We start from the raw sequence: 23,348 nt of genomic DNA, 5'->3' as shown, positions 1-23,348 counted from the left end.
TAATTTTGTGTACGCGTACGATTTCACATTATGTTCATATTCTATCAAATCTCACGAAAATATTTTCAAATATTATGTTTAATGACTTTCCAGCTCAAACCGGAATCTTCAACTCTATTACTTATTATGTCTCTCTGGGTGTATCCCGTTAAGTATTTCGAAAAACATTATTAAAAAAAAAACAACATTCTTCCCTATGAAATTGTGAACTTTCCTTATGAAGTATAAGCCTACTTTATAACAATGACAGCGTCCGGATCCTTCCATCTAGTATTTGTACTCACACGGACTACACCAAAAGAACACCACCAAAGAGTCGGGAAACGGATATGAAGTCTCTTCACCGCATTAGGTAAGAGGGTAGACAAAACACTTTTGTCCGTTTGATTCCTTAGTGCTTCGAATTAGTCCATTAGCATTTGCTCGTAATTTGTTTTACCCATTCCCGGTATTGTTTTAACAGTGAGTGAGATAAGCGATCTTTTTTTTATATTTCCTTGTTTATGGCTGCTAATAAACTAGCGCGTGTCTAGCAAACTACGCGTGTGCTAATTATGCGATTTTAATGCGTTCGAGGCTTATATGAACACAAATAGTGCGTCTTATGGGGTTGACAGGTGCGAACATTTCGAGGAAGATGTTCAAAGTCAGCTGGCTAACAGTATGCGTGTAAATCATCGCCAGTTGTCATTAGCTAAACTCTGAGCTCAGCGCTTTCTAGAAACGGCAGCGCAGATTATCAGCGCGTCCCCGCAACTGGCGGGCTAGCAATTGGTTTCTTAAACAACTATAATAACTATAATGATCGGAGACTTTATTTTTTCTTTTAGCTTGTCTATCACCCCATCTACACTACGAGTGGCGCGACGAATTGTATTATGGGGCTATTCACACATAACGCGTTTTTTTTTTTTTTTTAAATGAAAGCATTTAATTTAAGAGTCGCGTTTTAAAACGCAGTGTCATACGCGAGAGCAGTGTTTAAACGTTTCTAACGCTTGCTTGCATAAAAAATGGAAAAGCAGCTACGTGGCTGTTCTGTTTGAACAGCTCCCTTATATTCAAATTGGAATTGCGGTGTGTCAGTGCTCCTTATTGAGCTCAACCAATTCAACATGTTTGATTAGCCCGCCTTGAATTTCAGACTAGTTTGGTTTTAGAACGAATTAGGTCTTGCCGCCAAAAAGAAAGAAATAAGGCTTGTTCCCTATTTTTAGGTATTCTGGGGTGCAATGGACGACAGCAACGCAGTGAAGCTCTTTGTTGGGAATCTGGATTTGGAAACCACACAAGATGACCTAATAGCACTTTTGGCCCCTTATGGAGAAGTGGTGCACATAACTGTACTGAGGCAGTTTGCCTTTGTCCATCTGCAGGGAGAAGGGGCTGCTGACCGTGCCATCCGTGATCTGAATGGTCGAGAGTACTGTGGCCGGAGCCTTGTAGTTGAGGAATCCAAAGGGAGGCCTCTCAATTCCACCAAAGTATTTGTGGGGAACTTGTGCGCTTCCTGTTCAGTTGAAAACCTGTATGATCTCTTCTCGGCTTACGGCAAAGTGCTCGATTGTGATAAAGTAAAGAGTAAGTATGTGTATAATGCACCTGCTTTGTATCAGTGTGTATTTCTTGCCATTATATAATGTTATGACGTGTTCTCTTGCAGCAAAACCCTCCTCATTCACAGGCTACGCCTTTGTGCACATGGAGCGCAAAGAGGATGCAGAACAAGCCATTGAGGGTCTTCACGGGACCTCGTTTATGGGGCGTCCACTTGCAGTGGAGCTCTCAAAGGTACAGCCGACCGCAAACAAGGTCCCGTGTGCCAGCTGCGGTGCACATGGCCACTTTGCAGGAGAATGCCCGATCAACAGGCCTTCAATGGAGCACCACCAGAGTCAGGCTGCTGTCTTGGCTGCAGCTGCTGCCGCTGCTGCCGGACTTCCCCTTCAGGTGCAGCAGAGTGTGCACAACTCTTTCTACAACACTGCGAGCACTGACCCAACGTTTGCAGCTCTGAAAGACTTGACCACTTCCAGGTTTGATGGCAAACCTGTCAGTGCCGCAGTCTATGGTGCCCTGGCGAGTCAAGTCTACAGTTCTGTTGCAGACCAGGTGCTGAACACGTTGACGAGCCAAGCTGCGGATGGCTACCCCACGGAAGGAGAAGCACCGCCGGGTGCTGCTGCCGTTAACCCTGCCATTGTTAACCCTGCCTATGGAGCAAATTCCTCTCTGTACGGTGCCAGTCCAGCTTATGGGACCATGGGAGGCACGGAACCTAACCCCCAAGCCATCTTTGAAGCCGCTAGGGCACGATTCTTTGAGCAGGGACAACAAGTGCTGGCCGAACAGCAGGCAGTGACCAAATCTGACCGAGACCGAAGTCCAATACGGCGTTCGGTCCCATTACTGCCTGATCCAGTTCCCCAGCCGTTCTCCCAGACGCGTCCCAAACGACGGGCCCTGCTCCCAACACCTCCTGGAGGTCCAGAACTACCTGCAGTTAAAAATGGCGACCCAATTGCAAGGTAAAGGCATCCTAAATATTTGGCAACATAATCTCAATGAAGATGGATATCAAATATGTAAAAGTGTGTGTGTGTGTGTGTGTGTGACCCTCGACCACAAAACCAGTCATAAGGGTACATTTTTTGAAATTGAGATTTATACATCAATGTGAATAAATAAGCTTTCCATTGATGTATGGGTTGTTAGGATAGGACAATATTTGGCCGAGATACAACTATTTGAAAATCTGTAATCTGAGAGTGCAAAAAAAATCAAAATATTGAGAAGATTGCATTTAAAGTTGTCCAAATGAAGTTCCTAGCAATGCATATTACTAATCAAAAATTGTTTTGATATTTATGGTAGGAAATTTACAATATCTTTATGAAACATGATCTTTATTTAATATCCTAACGATTTTTGGCATAAAAGAAAAATATATAATTTTGACCCATACAATGTATTATTGGCTATTGCTACAAATATACCCCAGAGACATGACTGGTTTTGTGGTCCACAGTCACACACACACACACATAGTGTTCTGTGTGTGTGTGTGTAGAGATAGAGCATATATATATATATATATATATATATATATATATATGTGTTATATACAGTATCTTATATAGTATCATATACAATATTATATATATATATATTTTGTTTATACTAATTGTTTATATATACCTTAAAAAAGAACATGCATACATTTTATATATATTTTTATTATTATTAAAAAAAAAATGTAAGTATATGAAATACATTATTGTTTTGTCAACAAAGCACATCTAAACTCTTCTTTCTGCATACCAGGTGCTATGCCGAGTACTACCAACAGTACCATCAGTACCAACAGTACCAACAATACCAGCAATACCAGCAATATCAGCAGTACCAGTACAGCTATCCACCGCCACCACCCCCTCCGATGCCCATGATGCCTCCAGGCCCAATGGATGTGCAACAGATGGCCGCCCCTGGCACAATTGCTTCACCAAGAGTGTATGAGCCAACTTCAACACACATGGAGCCCCTCCTACGCCGTCCTGATTACCTTCAGCAACACACATCTGAGTCCCCATATCGATAGCCCTCAACACCTCACGAGTGTGTGCACGCGTGTTTGGTTGTGAAAATGTGTGCGTGTCAATTTTGGTCCTACATGACAAAAGAAACTAGAGGAAAGGGATAAATTGAATTATTACTGCTACATCAAACCCGGATATTGTAGTTTCGCAGTTATCTTTCCCCCTCATAATGTTAAATATCTCATTATGTACAGAATGTAGACGTTTACATGGCCATGAAAGTTTAGATTCTGAGCTACTCAGTTTAAGTGTTTTTTTTTTCTCCCCCGAAGTGCTCAGAATTACATCAGCTGTCACTTTTATAGATAAAATGCTGTTTGACTTTGTCAAATGACTGTGCCTTGTGAAAATAAACCTTTTTTGTGTACAGACTTTTGTAAAACCAAGTACTTCAGGTACAGTTTTATTAAATTCATGGTTCAAGAAAGGAGCAAGCCTCAGTCAAATATCCTAATCCAAATTGTTGTCAGCATATTGTATTTGGCTTGGACTGATGTTAAGTTTCACAGCGACTAGGAAGACCGCATAGTTTAGCTAGAATGTACAGAGGACCTGTGTGAAGTCTGTGTGTGTGAGAGAGTGAGAACACAATGTTAACTGATCCATTATTTACACATGAGCACCACAATCACATACACATCAGGCCTTTTTCGTATATACCTATTTGAGTGAGGAACGGCAGGCATTTGGGCATATTAAGGTGAATCAGTACCAAACAAATCCACAAACTTGTACTTAAATGCTCTAACCACTGCCTCACTAGTGCAGATGGTTATACCTGCCCAGTTGGACAACATTAAAACTGATATTAAAATCATCTGTTGGAAAAGAGAGGGCAAGAATAGATTCATTGCAAAAGGGACAAGTTTGTTAGTCAGTCGAGAAGCATATTTGTTCTAAATGTTTTCCATTCGGATGCCTCTATTGACTCTGAATGAGTTCGAGGTGTCGTTGTTGCTAAATAGCAAACAGAACTGGTTCTATAACCTGCCAGTAGGGATTATGCATGTTTTTGCAGGATTTAAAGTGCAAACGACTGCCATCTCTGGCTTTGCATCCCTCTCTTACATGGACCAAATTCTTGGGAGTGTTGACTTATAAGTATGGGTGAAAACCCCTCAAATGACCTTAAAAGAGAATGAGGATTTTACGTTCTTTTTGTTTCTTTTGAAAGTAGCCCCATGCAATTACTATTATGTTTCCCTGACCATTTATTTTGTTCACATTTACATTTATCATAGTCTCTTTATCCTTAGGGTCATGTGAATTGATTTCAGGGGCTTTGGGGTGGAAACACTTAGTTACTTGGGGATGGGGAGTGTAAAACCTGTTCAGGCCTGACATATAGCTAGTTAAGGCAATTGGTTCTAAGAGTGAGTGGGGGGGGCGGGGAAGTGAAATGCTTCATACAATTGTATTTTTTATTTTTTTTTGTTCTTAAGGAGAAATGTGCTGTCCCAGTTCACGAGCATTTTAGGCAATTCAATTAAACATTAATGTTATGACATTATAAACCGAAAGTGTGTGAATAATTAATCCAGGTTAAAGTCCATGTATCTAGTGCTAGATGTTTCAGTCTTTTTTTGAAGGGAATCTACCCAAAATTTCATAGCATCTGCAATGGATTTTTGAGGGGATGTAGATGTTATGACAGTTAAGTAGCTTCCCTTCAAACAGCCTTCAGTGCATTATGATTGAAATTGGAAGGTATGATCAAGAGAATGGTTTGTTTAATCATGTTATGTATGTCCTCTTTTCCTAGAATGCCCCTCAGGCAGTCTTCAGTCTTTCATTCCAAAGAAATATGGTGGGGTACACACACAAATCTCACGTAGCACATGTAACCCATAATTTCACCACTCTACATTCGACTTCAACTCTTTACTTAAACCTCACAGGCAAACATCCACTGTAGTGTTAATGTTCTTAATTTGATGTGTGATAGAATGCAGATGGAAAGGTGGTGGCGGTGTAGCTTTTTGCAGCACACCAGAGCTCCACACAAATGATTCTACACAGTAAATTATTTGATCTTTGTATTATTATAAATAGTGCATGTTTCTTGTTATTATTACTGCTTTTCCAGCCACATTTTCCCTTTTCGCTAACTACAGCTATAATGGCTCCCAGGTCTCAGGATGCCAAGTTGAGCATGACGGGGGAAGAGAATTAGCGCCCCACAATGCCTTGGACGTGCTCCCCACTAAGGTAAAGCCATTTGCCCCCAACCATGCCTGCACCTCGATTATACACTTCCCCATGATTCTAGCACAGCTGCTTAGAGAAGCTCAGATCAGGCCCACATCAGTTTATACTGACAATACAGTCAACACAATGGGGAGGGCACTTGTTTTCTGCTGTGTGGTTGGATCAGTGCCTATTGAGGGGGAATTTTTTTTTTTTTAATGGCCTGGAGCAGTAGAATCACCTCTTTCAGCTTCCCGAAATGCTCATGGTTTAGTATTTGGACAAAAAAAATCCTACTTACTGCATTATTCATATTTATAATACTGACTCTTGGCACCAAATTTTCATGATAAAAGGTTTTAGTGCCTTTGAGGTATATTTTCTCGCAGTATGCTTTCAAGATGAGCTGGAAATAAATTTCCAAGTGTGTTTTTTTTTTTTTTTCATCAAACAATTTGAGGGAAGAATGGCTGACATTTGCCTTGGCTTGTTCTCTGGCATTTAGTCTTTTTGAAGCACTTCCAGTTGGCGAGATGAGGCGCTTCAACTGTGCTTTGAATACTTAAGAAGGGTGCAGAGATGACCAAAAGTAGGGCAATGGTCTTGTAGGTGAGTAACCAATGCGTCCAGCTCACATCCACCTCAACTTTATGCCTACTGCCACAATTTCAGCCTCAGAAGATCATAGATCCCACTGCAACACTGATTTCAGTTTTCACTCTAAGAAAAGGGTCCAGCTGTTTTCCTGCCAAATTTAGACTTTTGACTATTGTAGGGATTACGTTTTCCTCCATTCTCAGGGTAAGAATTGAGCATGATTTAGTATGTTCATAAGTAAAAGTAACAAATATTTTTCAGTTTAACCTAGTAGGGACAGTCTGCTATGAATTTGTCAGAAAAAAAAATTTGGTGAGCGTTTGTTAAAGGTAAGCCTATTCAGTCACTCCAAACATGACTTAAAACACGTTCTTGTCTATAATTAACATTCTTCGAAATCACAGTTTATTAATTTCTCTAATCTTCAACAAGGCTTTAACCTCAAATCTCATTCAAATTTTAGAACGGAGCGCTCTTTACAATTACACGGGTTGATTTTCTGTCTTTCTCACAATCTTCTAATGACCTAAAGCTTCATCTCTAATTTAGAGGTGCTTTTTGAAAAGTTGGACAGTGGAGCATTAGGCTACTTGTAGATAAACTATGATTGTAGGTTATTAAGAACTGAAGTACTCAGTGATTCAGGGATGTTCGAGTATCATTGATCTTTTTTTCTAGGTCTGAATGGGCAACATTAATTGTGGTTTATGTAATTGTCAAAAGTCAGAGGGATCTTAATCCTAACGTTTTTTATTTGCAAACTGGTTTTAGTGCCATATTTGTATTTTCTTCTTGAGAAGTTCAATAAACGATGCTTAAATCATATTATGTGGTCTTGTTTTTTTTTCTTCTCTCATTATTTTTCATGTTCAATTGATTTATGTTTACATTTTATACAAACCTAAATGCCTAATCAAAAAAATGTTGAACCTCCGTTTTTGCATGTGAGGGAAACCTTATATGTCATAGACCAAAGTTGCTTAACTCTTTCTGGACCTATGATTTTAATTATGCTGAATGAACGTCTTTTGTTTGCCTAATACTTAAACTCAATACTCAGACGTAACGCTGGTCATTCTGTACCGTTCTTAAATCCCGCCCATATCCTTTTATGAAATGAAGTTGTGACCAAATACTGCAGCGGTCAGTCACTCATATTGGGTCCCCTTACTTGAGTTTGAGCACCAGCTGTCAGCTCATCGGCCGGTGGGAGCAGTTACCGCAGGCAGGGGTCTGTCTTCTCTCTAAACCCGCACGGGACTCTTGACTGTACGGCACGGGGCGTGTATGTTGAATTAAGAGGTAAATAATAAGGTGTAGGCTGAGGGGATACTAAGCACCCCACGGAAGACGGAAAAAATGACAGCGATTGAAACGCAAGTGCAGTACAGTTCTTACATGATGACTACGACTGAGGAATACATGACCCAAGAGGATGACTGGGATCGCGATCTGTTACTGGACCCGGCCTGGGAGAAGCAGCAGCGGAAGGTAAAAACTCGGGAGGGCTTTTTGTGCTCACTACTTGCTTTTCTTTATAGAGGTTTACGTAAAGTGAATTTAAATATTAATCTACAGCCAGAAAAAAAATATATAATTGTTCGTTTTTAATGGCTGAGTAGGCCTGCCTTATGGAACGAAAGGCAGTATTAGGATGTCAAATCTGTAAGAATTTTTATTTGTCATTCGGTGTCTACAAGCGTCAGGCCTCCACGTTATACACCGCTCAGCAACACGGACCAATCAGCTGCGACCTCGTTGACTTGAGCAGCGTAAATGGTTGAATAATTTTGTATTCATCTTTAATTTCAACATAATCCATTTGGTTGGAATATATTTTTTATTAAAATTATGAATGGGTTATATGTTATAATGTTAGCATTACTGCAACTAATTAACTGCAGGAAATTAGATTAATATATTTCATGAATATATGACAGTAGACATAACTACACCAAAGTGACAGTAACAGCTGAGCAGATGAGGCAACAGTGGACAGACAGTGTTCAGAATGGACGGAAGTGGTTAAGCACTGAGAGCCGCAAATAAACCCTACAACTAAAAATATGGGACCCATCCTGTCCCCCAACTCATTAATCCAAGCAGTTTGTTCATCATCATCTGTTGATTCTAGTTAAATGACTGATGGCACATGTGAGAGGTGTTTATTAATAAGCAAGGATTTAACATGACGACCTTGCAGATTTATTTACATCCTGTTGAGGGCACAGGCATTTTTCTTTCTCGCAGAGTGCACTCGGTGCTAGATTGAAACACACATTATAGCTTTGTGAGTTTCAGTTTGGTTGGTCAGTAAGGACTAAGTCTAAGAAACTGACACTTTTCATGAATAGGGTACAAAACATGACCTGATGGTGCATAACCTTCAAAAAATGTTGGTCATGAACCTCAGGATGTCAAACTAAATTGTATGTTTTATTTAGTTTTCTTTTTATGCCGATCTTTGCAACCCTGTTGTAGTTGAATGAGGTTTAACCTTGATTTGTGAAAGTTGACTAGCTACTTTCATTCTAGATTAGTTTTATGTTCTATAATAGTTTGTCAGACATATTTAAAAGGCCTCCCAAAAAAAGTGCATTAATGCCTTTAATGATTTAAACAAACAAAACAAAAAAAAAGGTTTTTGTATGGTACCGTATTTGTGGAATGTGACAGCAGTTTTTTTCTAGTCAAAATAGTCATTTCAAAAGATAAGCTACTCAGTAAACCTTTGTTTTGGTACTTTGTATTTCAATTACTGATAAAAATGAAATTTCAGAAGGAATATGTGTAATTTTTAATGCTCACTGTAGGGTCAATTATGTGAAATCTTGGCAGATAGTGGCTACGTTGTGGAAGCTAAAGTAGATTTAAACAAAGCTTGAAAAAAGAGTGTTTTTGCACACGAATGTGAAGCATTCTGTCCATGCAGAACTGTCATGCTGCACAACTCTCTTCAAAAAGACCTCACTAAGTGCTGATATCACAGCCTTCCTTTCATTTAACCATTACTATGCTTCATGCTATACCTTTAAGCCTACCTGCTTCGGAGAATTACTCTCGAGTACTTAGCGTCCTCATGCTTTGGTATCTTGGTCACGTACCATTTATTAGTTCAATCCTGAGACTAGATTCTTATGTGGAGAGACAGTATCTCTACAGTATTGTATTAACTATTTTTCTAGTGTCTGTTAATTAATGTGTCAGATCCTGCAAGGGAAACCAAGTGGACCATTGAGTTTTGAGAAGCAAGAGATTCTGAGACATGCTGAATATTGTTGTTTAATTCTGGATTTATTATAAAATTCTATGTTGTGTCGCACCCCCACACCTCTTATGGATCCCTTTCTGCTTTCCATGCTTGAACAGTCATCAGTTTGAGGCATGGTGAATGTAGGCCTCATCCAGGCCTCATCTAGTTACCTCCATCAGCTACATTTCCAGTGTCAGGGTTTTATGGAGATTGTATCTGTAGTTTCTCATAAAGTATTGGACACTTACCTGAATTTTATTATTATTATTATTATTATTATATAAGACATCTGCTTAGTGTGCTGAATAGTATGTCACCTAATTACACCTTTTCCATTTCCCTTTCATTTGTATAAAGTGGGTATATAAAAGTATGCATATTTCATATGATGAAATTTGTGTGTTTCATCCCTCTTTTTATGAGGTCTGCAAATGTATTTTTTTTTTCATTCTAATTAGAAAGCCTTACACTTAGTGCAGAACCTGAGGGTTTCAGATAGGTGTGCACATTCTTCAGGCACACGGGGGTGGGGTGGAGGTGGGAAATGGGGGGTGAAGAAAGTCATGAGTACGATCGAATGGCAGTTGCTATTCCAGAAGAGGTGTCCTTCTAGGGGAGCTTCTATAAACTACCTAATGAAAGCATGGGGGCTGGGAGGTAGTTTACTGTAGGAGACCAGGTCAGCCAGGTAAACTTATTTCAGGCTGGATTTGACTTCCATGGCCATGTAAATGAGAACAATAAAAGAGGGTGGGACATATAATGGGACAATAATAATTGGGTGCAGGTCATGAGTTTTTGTAGTCAATCCCGATTACACTCTTAAATTAAAGGTTCCTAAAGGGAACTGTTTTTGCTTCACTAAAGAACTTTTCTTTGAACAGTGTTTTTTTTTTTTTTCAGTTTTGTCTTGGTGTAAAAACAATTAAAAAATCAAAAGAACCTTTTGTATAATGGAAAGGTTTCATGAAACCATAGATGCCAATAAAGAACCTTTATTTTTTAAGAGTGTAGATGTCTTTATTGATTCCATATTACTTATTTTGTTCTGAAAAAATGGTAAAATGTGGGAGAAAGGTGCTAAGGTGAATTTAAATAGTTTATATTTCTTTGTGTATACACATTTATTAAGTGGTGAACTGGCAGCTAAATGACTGCATGTAAGTCTACAGAAGGTTACAGCTTTACCTAGGTTGCAGCTTTAAATACCAGGCCTTCAAATGTTAAATATCATGTTACCAGAATCCTATGTTTCAGCCCTTTCACCTGAATGTGCTGCAACTTGCTCTACAACTATCTCACAGCTACTATTTACTCCCTCTGTAGTTTCTATCAGTAATTCTGTTGTGACCTCCTGGCCAACACATAAGAAAACATCTATGTATCTTGTTAGTGTCAACTGCAGTGGGGATATTACTTTACAGGCAGGTAGTGTTCCCATAAGTGCTATCATTGTTAACTAAAATTAAAACCATTGAAAACATTTTTGTTGCTTGATACAAAATAAATATGAACTGAATCAAAATATTAAAAAAACATAAACTTATTTTATTTCAGCTTATTGCCAAGTAACTAAAATAAAAAATGTAAGCAAATTATAAAAAATATAATCTAATTCAAAATATAAACAAAAATGATAATAGTATATCAATTAATGATACTAACACAGGTTCTCATTAATTTTCATTAGTCACACATAATCTGCCAGATGGTAATACCATATATAATGCCATATTTTTGGGGCTTGGGATAGTTTGACAGTAAAGTCATAATACTTACTGTACTAGCACATAGATGTCTGGTTCACAGAATGACTTTGGATTTGGACAGTGGATTTTGGTGCTTGTCGTAGTAGTAATGCAAAATTGTGTGATATCCATCTATAGAACTGAAACACATCCGCAGCCATCTAAAACAGATTTGAGTATAGATGCAACAGATTTACAGTAAAATTTTAATGAAGTTTGGAAGGAAGTTTTAAAGTATTTAAAGGCCTATAATTTTAAGGCGGTGTCAAATGAAACCCTTAGTAGCTTCAGTACTTTCTTCCTGCTACTGTAAAAGAGGATGCATGAGCCAGTGGAATGTGCTTGTGGCGTTGCTGTCATCTGTAGAGCATAAATAATCTTGCAGCAGTTTTGATCAGCTAGCAAGAGCGAGACTGTAAAGCAGAATTTTCCCTTAGGTGAAATTCCTTAATAAAAACATTTGCAATAGTCTCTATTCCTTATTTTCTTTGTTGTCTGCGCATATTCATGTTAATGTTTTTTAAAAAGGAAAAAGTTTCTCACAATGGTGTAAAAATCGGTGTAGAAACAGTTTTCACAAATTTCACAAATACAAAGAAACGGGAAGTAACATTGAATTTGACATTACATTTTAAATTAGAAGGACTGAAATAGTATTTTCTTCTATTTTTACAACTTTGGGGAAAAAAATATATAGCCAAGATAGCCAAATTTGCAAATAGGTTTTATTAAAATATTAAATGTTGGAATAATATATACATAAATTGATCTAAATCTAAATCTGCTTCATGCTCTGTGGCCCTTTAATTTATAAAAATATACAATAACATGTTGAATATATGATCTGTGTGTTTGCATGTGTCGATGTGTGAATTGTAAAGTCACTTTAAACAATGCCCTGTCATGATAGCAGCGGGACTGCAGTCAGCTGACTTATTAATGCAAAGCATTTGCACAGATGTATGTATGACAGGAATAGTTGAAGTGATGATGTAACTGGAGTGCCAATGGATCGCAAGGCTAAAATAAATCCTTGGTGATAGAGAGCATCTCTGCTGTAGTCATCACTGCACAGTATCTGACATTAGAAACAGAACCTCAGATCAAGATTCAGCTGGAATCAACACAGTGTGTGCTTTATATTTTTGCAGGCTATTTTGAATAGTTGCTTCAGTTTGCGCCATCTCGATTTTTAAATTCATTAAGTTGTGCAAGACGTCTTTATAGATGTCCCCCCCCCCTTTTTTAAATTCATATGTAGATTTTAAGCTATTTGAAATATACATTAATCAAAGCTGACTAGTATTTACTGCTTTAGGTTATATATGAAAAATATGATCTGGCAAACTAAATATGTATAAACATTTTAATTGACTTAAAGAGTGTATACATCATCAATGCTAAAGCAATAAGCATGTGAAAACGTAATGAAAGCATCACCAACATGCCAAGTTATTTCTGTACAACCAACCTGTTGCTTGACTAAATATTTTTACCCCCATTCACAATGTAGCGAGTTCAAGGACGTCCAAGAAAAATGTTTCATATTCCTGGTGCACATACTTGGGTGGCCACTAAAACAATTGCCCTTTTAATTTCTAGAATCCATGTTATGTCATTCAGTCTCCAATTTAAAATAACACTCAGTGAAGTTTATTGCTTTTGATTATAATTGTATGTTTTATGAGGATGTTATATAAAATAAACGGCTCAACAGTGTCGTGGAACATCACACATTTTTTTCGCGCTGTAGTGTTTTGAGCGTCTGTTCCAGGAATGCTGTGCTTTCAGATGTCTGCTGGTGTCTCATGGCTCCCCGATATAGCCTCTCCTTCTCCTCCTCCTCCTCATCTTCACCTCCCCCTCCCAGGCTAATTTTGGTGATCTTTGGCAGAGGGGGTGATTTGAAGGGTGGCCACCTGCTGCAAAAGGGTCTCCGTTTCCAGACTTACATCAAATTACGTTGGGTCTTGGCATTCTTCAGTCACCTCACTCGCTCTCTGTCCCCTTCTCTCTTACGCTGGGGCTCCCAGTGAGGCATGTACAGTCAACGCTGCTTATAGATCCAACTATGTGTAGATCAGGGACAGAAATTAATCTTTGCTCAAGGCAAAAATGCCACTCAAAAAAAATAAAAAAAGATATTTTAAATTTGGGGGCAAATGCCCTCAATATTTTTTTAATTTTATTTTATTTGACATATAATTAAATTCTTTCACGTAAAAGGATGACATCCACTGTGTTTCTATATGACCACATTGTGTCGCACCTTTGAACAAAATGAAACATGATACAAAATGGTGTAACTGGATGATGTGTAAATGGATGACTGCTGAAGACTTAATTTCTTCTTTTTTCCCTTCAGACCTTCACTGCCTGGTGCAACTCTCACCTGCGTAAGGCAGGGACACAGATCGAGAACATTGAAGAAGACTTCAGGAATGGACTCAAACTCATGCTGTTGCTGGAGGTTATCTCAGGTAAGCGTCTCACTGGATCTGTCGATGAGACTTGTGCTCAGCGACCCATATCAGTGTCATGTTCATGTGTTGCATTGACTAATATCAGTTTCGCACCTGTGGAACAGTATGGACGTTAAAGAAATATACTTTTAAGTGAGATTTGACTGTGGTTGCTTTATTAGTTGTGGGATCGTATTCTGCATTTCCCATATTTCTGGCCTTTGAATCATATATAAGGCTTTCAGGTTCCCAAATGTAGCTCATGTAAAAATAATGTGGCCATTATTACTCTACACTTCCCCCATTAACAGTCTCACAAGAAGCAGATGAATATTTCTATACATGTCCTTATGGTATGATTTTGTGTCTCTGTGTGTGTTATATCAGCTGAGAGACTCCCTAAACCAGACAAAGGCAAAATGCGTTTCCACAAGATCGCCAACGTAAACAAGGCCCTGGAATTTATCAGCAGCAAGGGAGTGAAACTGGTCTCCATCGGTGCTGAAGGTGAGGTTTAACAAACCTCTTCTGTTTCAGTTTCTCTAATATAAGCTCCTTAAGCCCCCTTATTCTTGTCCCTTTCCCTTTCCATAAGTGTTTTTTTCTGGCTGTTCTGACTTGCAGAGATTGTGGATGGTAATTTGAAAATGACCCTCGGTATGATCTGGACCATCATCCTGCGCTTTGCAATCCAGGACATCTCAGTGGAGGGTGAGAGGCTCTAAACATCTGACACATTAGCACGTCTGTGAAGTTGTGTTTATTTAAAGGTCCACTCATTTTTTGTTTGTCACACTGGTTGGTGTGAAAGCTGAGTTGAACTTCTATTGACACCTAGTGGCGTAGATGAAGCATCACAGAAAAGCTAGTTTTTAGTTTCCAGTGCCATTGTAGAAGCTATTTATTATCGTATTTAGTTATTAGTATTTGGCTTAGTATTAGTAAATTTATGCCTGCCCCCAACCAATCAGAAATGGTGCGTAAAACATCTGAACATTTTGTTATTTTTAGGCATAGGCCTATATAACACTATTACCATAATAATATATAATAAAATTGATTAGTTAAATTATTGTGACAGAAAAATTAAGCTTTGCAATACATCAAGGCTTTTTTCATTCTGCAACATTTTTTTTTCATTTGTTGTTTTGTTTAATTTTATTTTAAATGAATAATAGACATTGTCAAAGTGATTATTTAATTTATTTTAGTACACTGACAGGAATTAAATAAAGTTCATAAATTGAATCTGTCCTTTTAACTATGCCTATATTACATAGGCAAATTTTATTTTGGCTTCACATTGTATTGGTTAAACATTTGTTGGTTGAAAAAACGAAATAAGTAAATAAATAAATAAATAAATAAATAAATAAATAAGAAAAATTGCCCTGAGATTCGGGATTCTCGTGGTGTTCAGACAAACAAATGAATGTCATAGATTACATGCTTTTGGCAAAACGAATCAAGCAACGATAAAGTGCTTTGATGTGAAATGTGTTTTTTTTTTTTTTAAACAAGCTTTGGAGTTTTGGTGTCAAACGTAATATCACTAATAACTTCTTTGATAAACTTATTGAAAACAGCATCATAGCTCGTATTTCTTTTTATTATACATTACTATTGTTCTGAGCACCAGTAGTAAGGCTATTTGTTTGCAAGCTTAATCATTTAATTAAATAAGTTTTGTACACATATGGCCAATTATTCTCTTTAGTTGTAATTCATGTGTGGGGATTATGCTAATTATCATGGACCGAATTTGTGACAGCATGCAAGTGTGCCCTATTTACAAGGGTCATTCCACGAAATCGGTGCCTTTTGCATCCCTAAGAAATAATCAAATGTAGATTTAATATAACAATGAATAAATTTGCAATTTAAAAACGTAATGATACTTTAAATAATTTAAACAGCATTTATGCTGATATGGGTAAGGTTTTTGGCCTGTCCCTCACTATGATTTTTCTTTTTCAGCAGGACTTTTAATTTGAAAAATGATATAAAATCACATTTGCATATTGTTTAAATATAGTCTCATTGTTAAGGAATGTTTTTGGCACAAGTATGCATTTTTTCTATAACATTTTAATCTTTTTATTGGTGTCCCCTCATTTCATGTCAGCCCTGTTACCCTCATCAAAAAGCACTTGTAAAATCATGTACATTCAAGTGACATCACTTCTAGGAGGTTACATCATCTCTCTACAATGATTCCTACACTTAAAACACAAACATGTTTCTCTCTCACTTCTATAATGTTCTATTTTTGATGATTTATGAGGCTTGACTGAGAGGGGGACATCATGCAGTGTCAATACTGCTACCATTTTTAAAATGTAATTATTTCTTACATTTAATATAATCAATATCTATAAGTGAAATCCTTTCAAAATGTACAACATGTGCTTTTGTGAACCTGACTATTAGCTAGAAATGAGCTAATTAGTTTGAAATCGTCAAACCTGTTACTGTCATCCCTGTTACTTTTCAGGGTAACAGGTTTTGACATTTGGGTAACAGGGATGACATAGATTAGGTGTCACCCTGTTTTTAATGATTGTCTGTGTGGCTGTATTGTTGAGCTAATGCCTATATCATTCAGTGGCATATGAGCATGAGTTACATTTTAGTTAGTATTATTGGTATTGTTACTATTAATTTACTGTTGTTGTTAATAACCAGGATAGGACGATCAGTCTCAATAAAACTATTTTTTTTTCATAACTCATTGTCAATAATGCATCCATGTAAATTCAATTACAAACAAGAGCAGCAAGGTGACTGCAGACCTTCACCCAAGTCTTGCAATGTTCAAGAAAGTTAAGATCTTGGTCTGGTTTCAGATGATCACAGAAAGACCGAGATCTGACCATCTTCCTTGCCTAATAATTGAACCAGATCAGTATATTTGAAGTTCTGTGATGGGACACAGACAAACATATGGATGCATTATCTAATTACAATACCCTTAAAACATTAGATCTCCTAGAAATGTAATGTGCTAAATCAACAATGAACTGACTTAAACTGAAAAATTGACTGTTTACTATTGTCATACAACTATGCTAAGTAAGTGCAAAACAATATAATGCAATTTAAAATGGTAAAACTGTTCAGTATTATGTAAACAAATATGTGCAGTGTGCTGAAGAATGTGTGTCCTGTCATCCATGTTACTCTGGTCAGTCCTGTGACTATGACGTCAATCCTGTTACTGTCATTAATTTCATAAAAATTGTAAAACAAAATATATATATCTATATATATTTGATACAGCCTTCCAGGTTTTTCCATTGTAACTTAAACTATGTTTAATTTTGGACAAAGCCCTTTTTTAATGTCTCTCTTGTAAAAACATATATTTTTCTTCATTGACATGTGGTAACCCTCCAAAATTAGGATGTTCTTGATCTTTTGAATGACAAATATAAAAATATGAAAAAAATCCAAAATTTGAAACAATCCCAGAGAAAAGAGGGTCTAAAATTCTGCTCATATATGTGAAAACTATCACATAGTTCTAATTAAACTATAGTATCTAGTAATGCTTGTGTCGGTAACAGGGTTAACAAAATACCAAAACATGAGGTAGAAAAATAGTCATAAAATAATAAATTACATAGCCTGAGATGGCACAATATAATTTCTTGTCATTTTAAGGTGTCTTCATTTCATGGATATTTAAAAAATGTTGATTAAACTTTTTTTTTTCTTTCAAGTGGAAAAGGCACAGATTTCGTGACCCACAAATGGCTGAAGTTCATTAACATGCACACGTTTAAATAACAACTCTGAGCATTTGTGTATCCAGAGTTCCATTTTACAAGCACATTTACTCATATATTTATGAAAGTTTCATGAATGAGGTCAATTGACCATACCTTTAAATTGAAGGGTAAGGTCAAGGGTTCAACATCATATTTTATGTAGTCATTGAAAATGATCTACTGACCTGTTCCTCACAGAGACCTCTGCTAAGGAGGGCTTGCTGCTGTGGTGTCAGAGGAAGACTGCCCCATACAGGAATGTCAACGTGCAAAATTTCCACATCAGGTGATTTCTGCTTCACTCCTGTTGAAAGAACAGCTTGTTGGCTTAATTTCACAATCTTTTACTCTGTTTAACTCTTTACAGCTCCTGTCGCACATGTGTACATTATCTCTTTTTAAAAGCCATCCTTCGCATTATCCATCATACTTCACATGCTTCTAAACTCCCATAGAGCCTCTGCACTACACTCATCGTTTTGTTAATCATTTCCGACTTTCTTTTCTTGTTCTTCCTCCCTGTGTTCTTCCTTTGCTTGTGGTCTGTGTCTTAGCTGGAAGGATGGCCTGGCTCTCTGTGCCCTCATCCACAGACACAGACCTGACCTCATCGACTACTCCAAACTGCGCAAGGTGCCATCGCCCTGTTTCTCATAATGCATCTCTGCCTTCTTTTTGTTCATTTGCTATCTGTCCATTCATCTGTTATGTTTCAGTCCTGTTGGTAACTAACTTTGTCTCTTTGGCTGTGAATGCACTGTTTATTGTTCTAAAAAAGAGCTGAATATTTTACATTAAAAATGTAACACCCTTATTTAATTTCTTAAGTGAAAAAAAGTCTAATTTGGTTTGTTCTATTTACCTCTATGATGTTATTGCCACCCGACTAACAAAAAAGCAAGTGTTTATTGGTTATCTTACCATGGTAATACCATGTTTCTTTTTGAACATGCATCATGGCTTTACAATGACTTTAATATCATGGTACTCGCTTGAAGTATTTTATAGTACCATTTAATGTACCATGGTTATGTATAATGGTACATAAATATGATAATCACTGTATAAAACATGGTAAATATCAAAGGGCTATGGTATTATCACCGGCTGGCACAGAACATTTTTTGTAAAGATTTTTAACTGAATTTATCTCAAATGTTCTCAGGCATAAATTCAGTTTTTGCTTGTTTAATTATGTTAATGTTAACTAATGTAACATTAACTAATATAAATAATGTTCTGCAGTGCATAAAATAGCATGTGTTACATTCAAACATGGTGATTATGAAGTGTATGGGTATGAACAATATGTTTCCATGATGAACAGTATATGGTTAACTGTCTTTTCCAGCAACTTTCAATTGTAGACCGTGGAAAAACGTTTCTTCTCTTTATTTACTTTTTTTCATTGGGTTTCTTCCTGGCTATGTCTGCCCTTGCAGGATGACCCTATTGGCAACCTCAACACTGCTTTTGAGGTTGCAGAAAAATACCTTGACATCCCTAAAATGCTTGATGCAGATGGTATGAATTCTTGGAGAACTCTTGGAGAGATATCATGTTTCACATTGTAAAAATAAAATGGTTTCAGGAATTGCTTAATGTTTCTCTCCATATCAGACATTGTGAACACTCCGAAACCTGATGAGAAGGCTATCATGACCTATGTGTCATGTTTCTACCATGCTTTCGCTGGAGCAGAGCAGGTAAGGGAGTTCTTCTGGAGATGAACATCTGTAAAGGAAGGAGAGTTGCTCCTTTTAGAATGTAATTGCCCACCTTGTTTCCCCTTTGTAATCAGTCACACTGTCCTCCAGGCTGAGACAGCAGCTAACAGGATCTGCAAAGTGCTGGCCGTGAACCAGGAAAATGAGAAGCTGATGGAAGAATATGAGAAACTGGCCAGCGAGGTAAGAAAACTCAAATTCTCTTTTAGATGGACAATGTTTTGTTAATTTGCTGAGTCTTGGTTTTCCCATGGGTTTGACCTTAGCTTCTGGAGTGGATCCGTAGGACCATCCCCTGGTTGGAGAACCGCGTGGCTGAGCAGACCATGCATGCCATGCAGCAGAAGCTAGAGGATTTCAGGGATTATCGACGTGTGCATAAGCCACCCAAGGTTCAGGAGAAGTGTCAGCTGGAGATCAACTTCAACACCCTACAGACCAAGCTGAGGCTCAGCAACAGGCCTGCCTTCATGCCCTCTGAAGGCAAAATGGTTTCAGTATGTGCTGCTCCTTTTCTCTTAACATTTGTATACAGGGTAAATTACCTTGGCTTTCAAGTAGCCCACAGACAGAGTTAAAATTAAGTAAGTTCTACCTGGGTTCCTCCCCTGCAGGACATTGCCAATGCCTGGAAGGGTCTGGAGCAGGTAGAGAAGGGTTATGAGGAGTGGCTGCTCACAGAAATCCGTCGTCTGGAGAGACTGGACCACCTGGCCGAGAAGTTTAAGCAGAAGTCTACCTTGCACAAATCATGGACCACAGGTATTAATCACTACCTCTCTGATCTTACAGTCAGCCGTTTTCACTCTACTCTGAGAACTGACATATTCCTTCTCATTGTGTTCTGTAATGCTCAACACAGGAAAGGAGGAGCTGCTGTCTCAGAAAGACTACGAGTCTGCCTCTCTAATGGAGATCCGTGCTCTGATGAGGAAACACGAGGCCTTTGAGAGCGACCTGGCTGCTCACCAGGACAGAGTGGAGCAGATTGCTGCCATTGCACAGGAGCTCAAGTAAGATAGATGCACCTCAGCTCACTTGAAATACGAAGAGTACTTTCTTATAGAGTTTACAGTAGGTAATTGTAATGATTATAAAGATGTGCTGCTCTTTAGTGAACTGGACTATTACGATGCTGCTACCATCAATGCCCGATGCCAGGGCATCTGTGACCAGTGGGACAACCTGGGCACCCTGACCCAGAAAAGGAGAGAATCACTGGAGGTACGTGTATATGATAACATCTTGGTTGTTATGGGATAGCTGTCCTCCTCAACTGTCCAAATCTACACTTAAATTGAGAATGAGGTCAAACTAATGTAGATTCCACATCCAGAAACATTAAGACTCTTTTGCATGTTTAGCCAATGAAGAGTATGATTAAAATATACCATTTACAGTAGATAAAGGATGTGGGCTCGCTGTAATCTTTGTCTTTCTTTGCCATAGCGTGTGGAGAAGCTTTGGGAGACAATTGACCAGTTGTACCTGGAGTTCGCCAAGAGGGCAGCACCCTTCAACAACTGGATGGATGGAGCTATGGAAGATCTGCAAGACATGTTCATTGTTCACAGTATTGAGGAGATTCAGGTAAAAGACGAACACTGAATGCTTGAAGGAGAGCTTATCTTTTTCAATGACATTACAAACTGGCTTTAGTATCTTTATTATTTAGTATCCCATAATCAGTCTGTTATGGGAGAAGGATGTTGGTGTTGTTCTTCTGTAATAGACTCCTTTTTTGTACACACCATGTCTTAACATCATTTTGTTCTTTCCTGCTATTGTCAACCTCAGAGCTTGATCACAGCCCATGACCAATTCAAGGCCACCCTACCAGAAGCTGATAAGGAACGCATGGCCATCATGGGCATTCATAACGAGATCCTGAAGATAGCTCAAACATACGGGATCAAGGTAGTTGGCGAGAATCTCTACACTGTCCTTTCTCCTCAGGATATTAGCAACAAATGGGAAGCTGTAAGTACTTTACAATCTTTTTTTTTACCACTTCAGCTTAATCAGCAAGATGGCTCAATGTATTGTGTTCTTTCAAGTCCTTTCCCTCTTCTTCACTGAGAAATGTTGCTTCCTTCCTAACAACAGGTGAAGCAACTGGTCCCAATGCGTGACCAGACGTTGCAGGAGGAAGTAGCCAGGCAACAGTCCAATGAGAGGCTGAGACGCCAGTTTGCTGCTCAGGCCAATATCATTGGACCCTGGATTCAGACCAAGATGGAGGTGTTTCACCGTACAACTCACTCACAGTAGCTACATGTCACATACTATGAAAAAACTAAAACTAAATCTTCCTCTTGTTCAACAGGAGATCAGCCACGTGTCAATTGATATTGCCGGTTCTCTAGAGGAACAGATGAGCAATCTGAAAACATATGAGCAGAACATCATTAATTACAAGTCCAATATTGACAAACTGGAAGGAGACCACCAGCTCAGCCAGGAGGGTCTTATCTTTGACAACAAGCACACCAACTACACTATGGAGGTATTGACAATCAGCTATTTTCTGTTCATTCTGAAATGTTTTTCCTCTTTGAAATTAAAATGTCATTAAGGCAAGGTGTTTTGCACAATTAGACTTCTAAATCCCTTTAATCTCACCTTCCATATAAGGCATAATTCCTATTTTCTAATTATGTCTATTTTAGCATGTGCGTGTAGGATGGGAGCAGCTCCTCACCACTATCGCCCGTACGATCAACGAGGTTGAGAACCAGATCTTGACCCGTGACGCCAAGGGCATCAGCCAGGAGCAGCTGAACGAGTTCAGAGCCTCCTTCAACCACTTTGACCGGGTTAGCAATACATGGAGTCTTTGGTTTCATCTTTGAATAAGCAAAGTTATGCAACTTTATCCAAACTGTAGAATAAGCATGTTCTTTTTTTTGTATTTTCAGAAGAGGAATGGCATGATGGATCCTGATGACTTCCGTGCTTGCCTAATTTCTATGGGTTATGATCTGGTGAGTGCATTTAGTCCTGTTTAGAGTATGACTCTCACTGCTTTTTTCGTTGCTTTACAATAATCTAGAAACACAAGGATGCAAAATCAACTTTCTTTTACATTACCTTTTCCATTATTTTTTTAGGGCGAAGTTGAATTTGCACGCATTATGGCTCTGGTGGACCCCAACAACACAGGAGTTGTTACCTTCCAGGCATTTATTGACTTCATGACCAGGGAGACAGCCGAGACAGACACTGCTGAGCAGGTCATGGCCTCCTTCAAGATCCTGGCTTCTGACAAGGTAATTACAATCTAAGAACCACTAAAAGAACCTATAGGAGAATCTGCTAAACATGGCTCCTATTGTCTAAGCACTCATTTTTTTTCTACTATGTTCTGCAGCTGTACATTACAGTGGAGGAGCTGAGGAGGGAGCTGCCCCCAGAACAAGCCGAATACTGTATCAGCCGCATGACTAAGTACATTGGCGGTGATGCTCCCCCAGGCTCCCTTGATTATATCTCCTTCTCCAGTGCCCTGTATGGAGAAAGCGACTTGTAGAGCCCTTCCTGACATGTACACCACCCACAACATCCCCTACACCCTACTCCTAAATTCATGAAACCCTTAAATATCTAACTCCAGGAACAATGTCAGATGTAATGGACGGCTTTGCTGCAGTGATTTAGTCCTGTACGTCACCAGTTGATATCCCGTGACACCCATCAGTTGCTGTCTGACCTTGTTAGTGGTCCATCTTTTATGTTTTGAAAAGTTGTCTCACAAGCCAATAGTGGTTGAAAAGTACAAAAACCTGACAGAATATCATTCTTTACATTGGCACTGTTAATAAGAGACATCTGCTCTCCCTTCATACAAATGGCTTACATTTTGAAGGAAGAAAAATAAATGACCCTAAAAAAATGTAATGTCTTGTGTATTTTGTTGTTTAATCTAAGCATATATATATATATATATATATATATATACTTAATGAAAACATCACTATTAAGTGCCTAGGATGTATTTCATCGGTC

The 23,348-nt window shown here is 38.3% G+C and overlaps 2 protein-coding genes across 4 annotated transcripts in view; both read left to right on the top strand.

Moving 5' to 3' along the window:
* The first annotated feature begins 262 nt into the window (after positions 1 to 262).
* Positions 263 to 5,119, top strand: LOC107700002 (RNA-binding protein 4-like). 2 transcript variants are annotated; one of them, XM_016501472.1, is made up of 4 exons: positions 263 to 352; positions 1,218 to 1,581; positions 1,664 to 2,528; positions 3,325 to 5,119. In XM_016501472.1, the coding sequence occupies exons 2-4, from the start codon at positions 1,233 to 1,235 to the stop codon at positions 3,599 to 3,601; spliced, it is 1,491 nt and encodes a 496-aa protein (XP_016356958.1). In that variant the 5' UTR covers positions 263 to 352; positions 1,218 to 1,232; the 3' UTR covers positions 3,602 to 5,119. The 2 variants fall into 2 exon arrangements, with proteins under 2 accessions (XP_016356958.1, XP_016356959.1); XM_016501473.1 differs by lacking the exon at positions 263 to 352 and adding an exon at positions 365 to 462.
* Positions 5,120 to 7,538: 2,419 nt separating this feature from the next.
* The window catches only part of LOC107700001 (alpha-actinin-3-like), a 16,881-nt gene continuing 1,071 nt past the window's right edge, over positions 7,539 to 23,348 (top strand). The window contains exons 1-21 of one of the 2 annotated variants that reach the window (XM_016501470.1): positions 7,539 to 7,874; positions 13,750 to 13,864; positions 14,234 to 14,353; positions 14,471 to 14,557; positions 17,815 to 17,902; positions 18,171 to 18,249; positions 19,059 to 19,140; positions 19,237 to 19,322; positions 19,434 to 19,526; positions 19,610 to 19,840; positions 19,958 to 20,105; positions 20,206 to 20,356; positions 20,459 to 20,567; positions 20,793 to 20,933; positions 21,141 to 21,323; positions 21,450 to 21,584; positions 21,670 to 21,849; positions 22,013 to 22,159; positions 22,262 to 22,327; positions 22,454 to 22,612; positions 22,714 to 22,731. In XM_016501470.1, the coding sequence (XP_016356956.1) occupies positions 7,743 to 7,874; positions 13,750 to 13,864; positions 14,234 to 14,353; positions 14,471 to 14,557; positions 17,815 to 17,902; positions 18,171 to 18,249; positions 19,059 to 19,140; positions 19,237 to 19,322; positions 19,434 to 19,526; positions 19,610 to 19,840; positions 19,958 to 20,105; positions 20,206 to 20,356; positions 20,459 to 20,567; positions 20,793 to 20,933; positions 21,141 to 21,323; positions 21,450 to 21,584; positions 21,670 to 21,849; positions 22,013 to 22,159; positions 22,262 to 22,327; positions 22,454 to 22,612; positions 22,714 to 22,731 (2,550 nt within the window). In that variant the 5' untranslated portion in view covers positions 7,539 to 7,742. Of the gene's footprint in view, positions 7,875 to 13,749; positions 13,865 to 14,233; positions 14,354 to 14,470; positions 14,558 to 17,814; positions 17,903 to 18,170; positions 18,250 to 19,058; positions 19,141 to 19,236; positions 19,323 to 19,433; positions 19,527 to 19,609; positions 19,841 to 19,957; positions 20,106 to 20,205; positions 20,357 to 20,458; positions 20,568 to 20,792; positions 20,934 to 21,140; positions 21,324 to 21,449; positions 21,585 to 21,669; positions 21,850 to 22,012; positions 22,160 to 22,261; positions 22,328 to 22,453; positions 22,613 to 22,713; positions 23,228 to 23,348 lie in introns of those variants that run through there. The other variant, XM_016501469.1, reaches the window with a different exon arrangement.

The sequence above is a fragment of the Sinocyclocheilus anshuiensis genome, unplaced genomic scaffold (assembly GCF_001515605.1).
Source record: "Sinocyclocheilus anshuiensis isolate Anshui unplaced genomic scaffold, SAMN03320099.WGS_v1.1 scaffold1023, whole genome shotgun sequence".
NCBI lineage: Eukaryota > Metazoa > Chordata > Actinopteri > Cypriniformes > Cyprinidae > Sinocyclocheilus > Sinocyclocheilus anshuiensis.
Note: the sequence above shows the minus strand (reverse complement) of the source record. Positions and strands in the feature narration are given on the sequence as shown.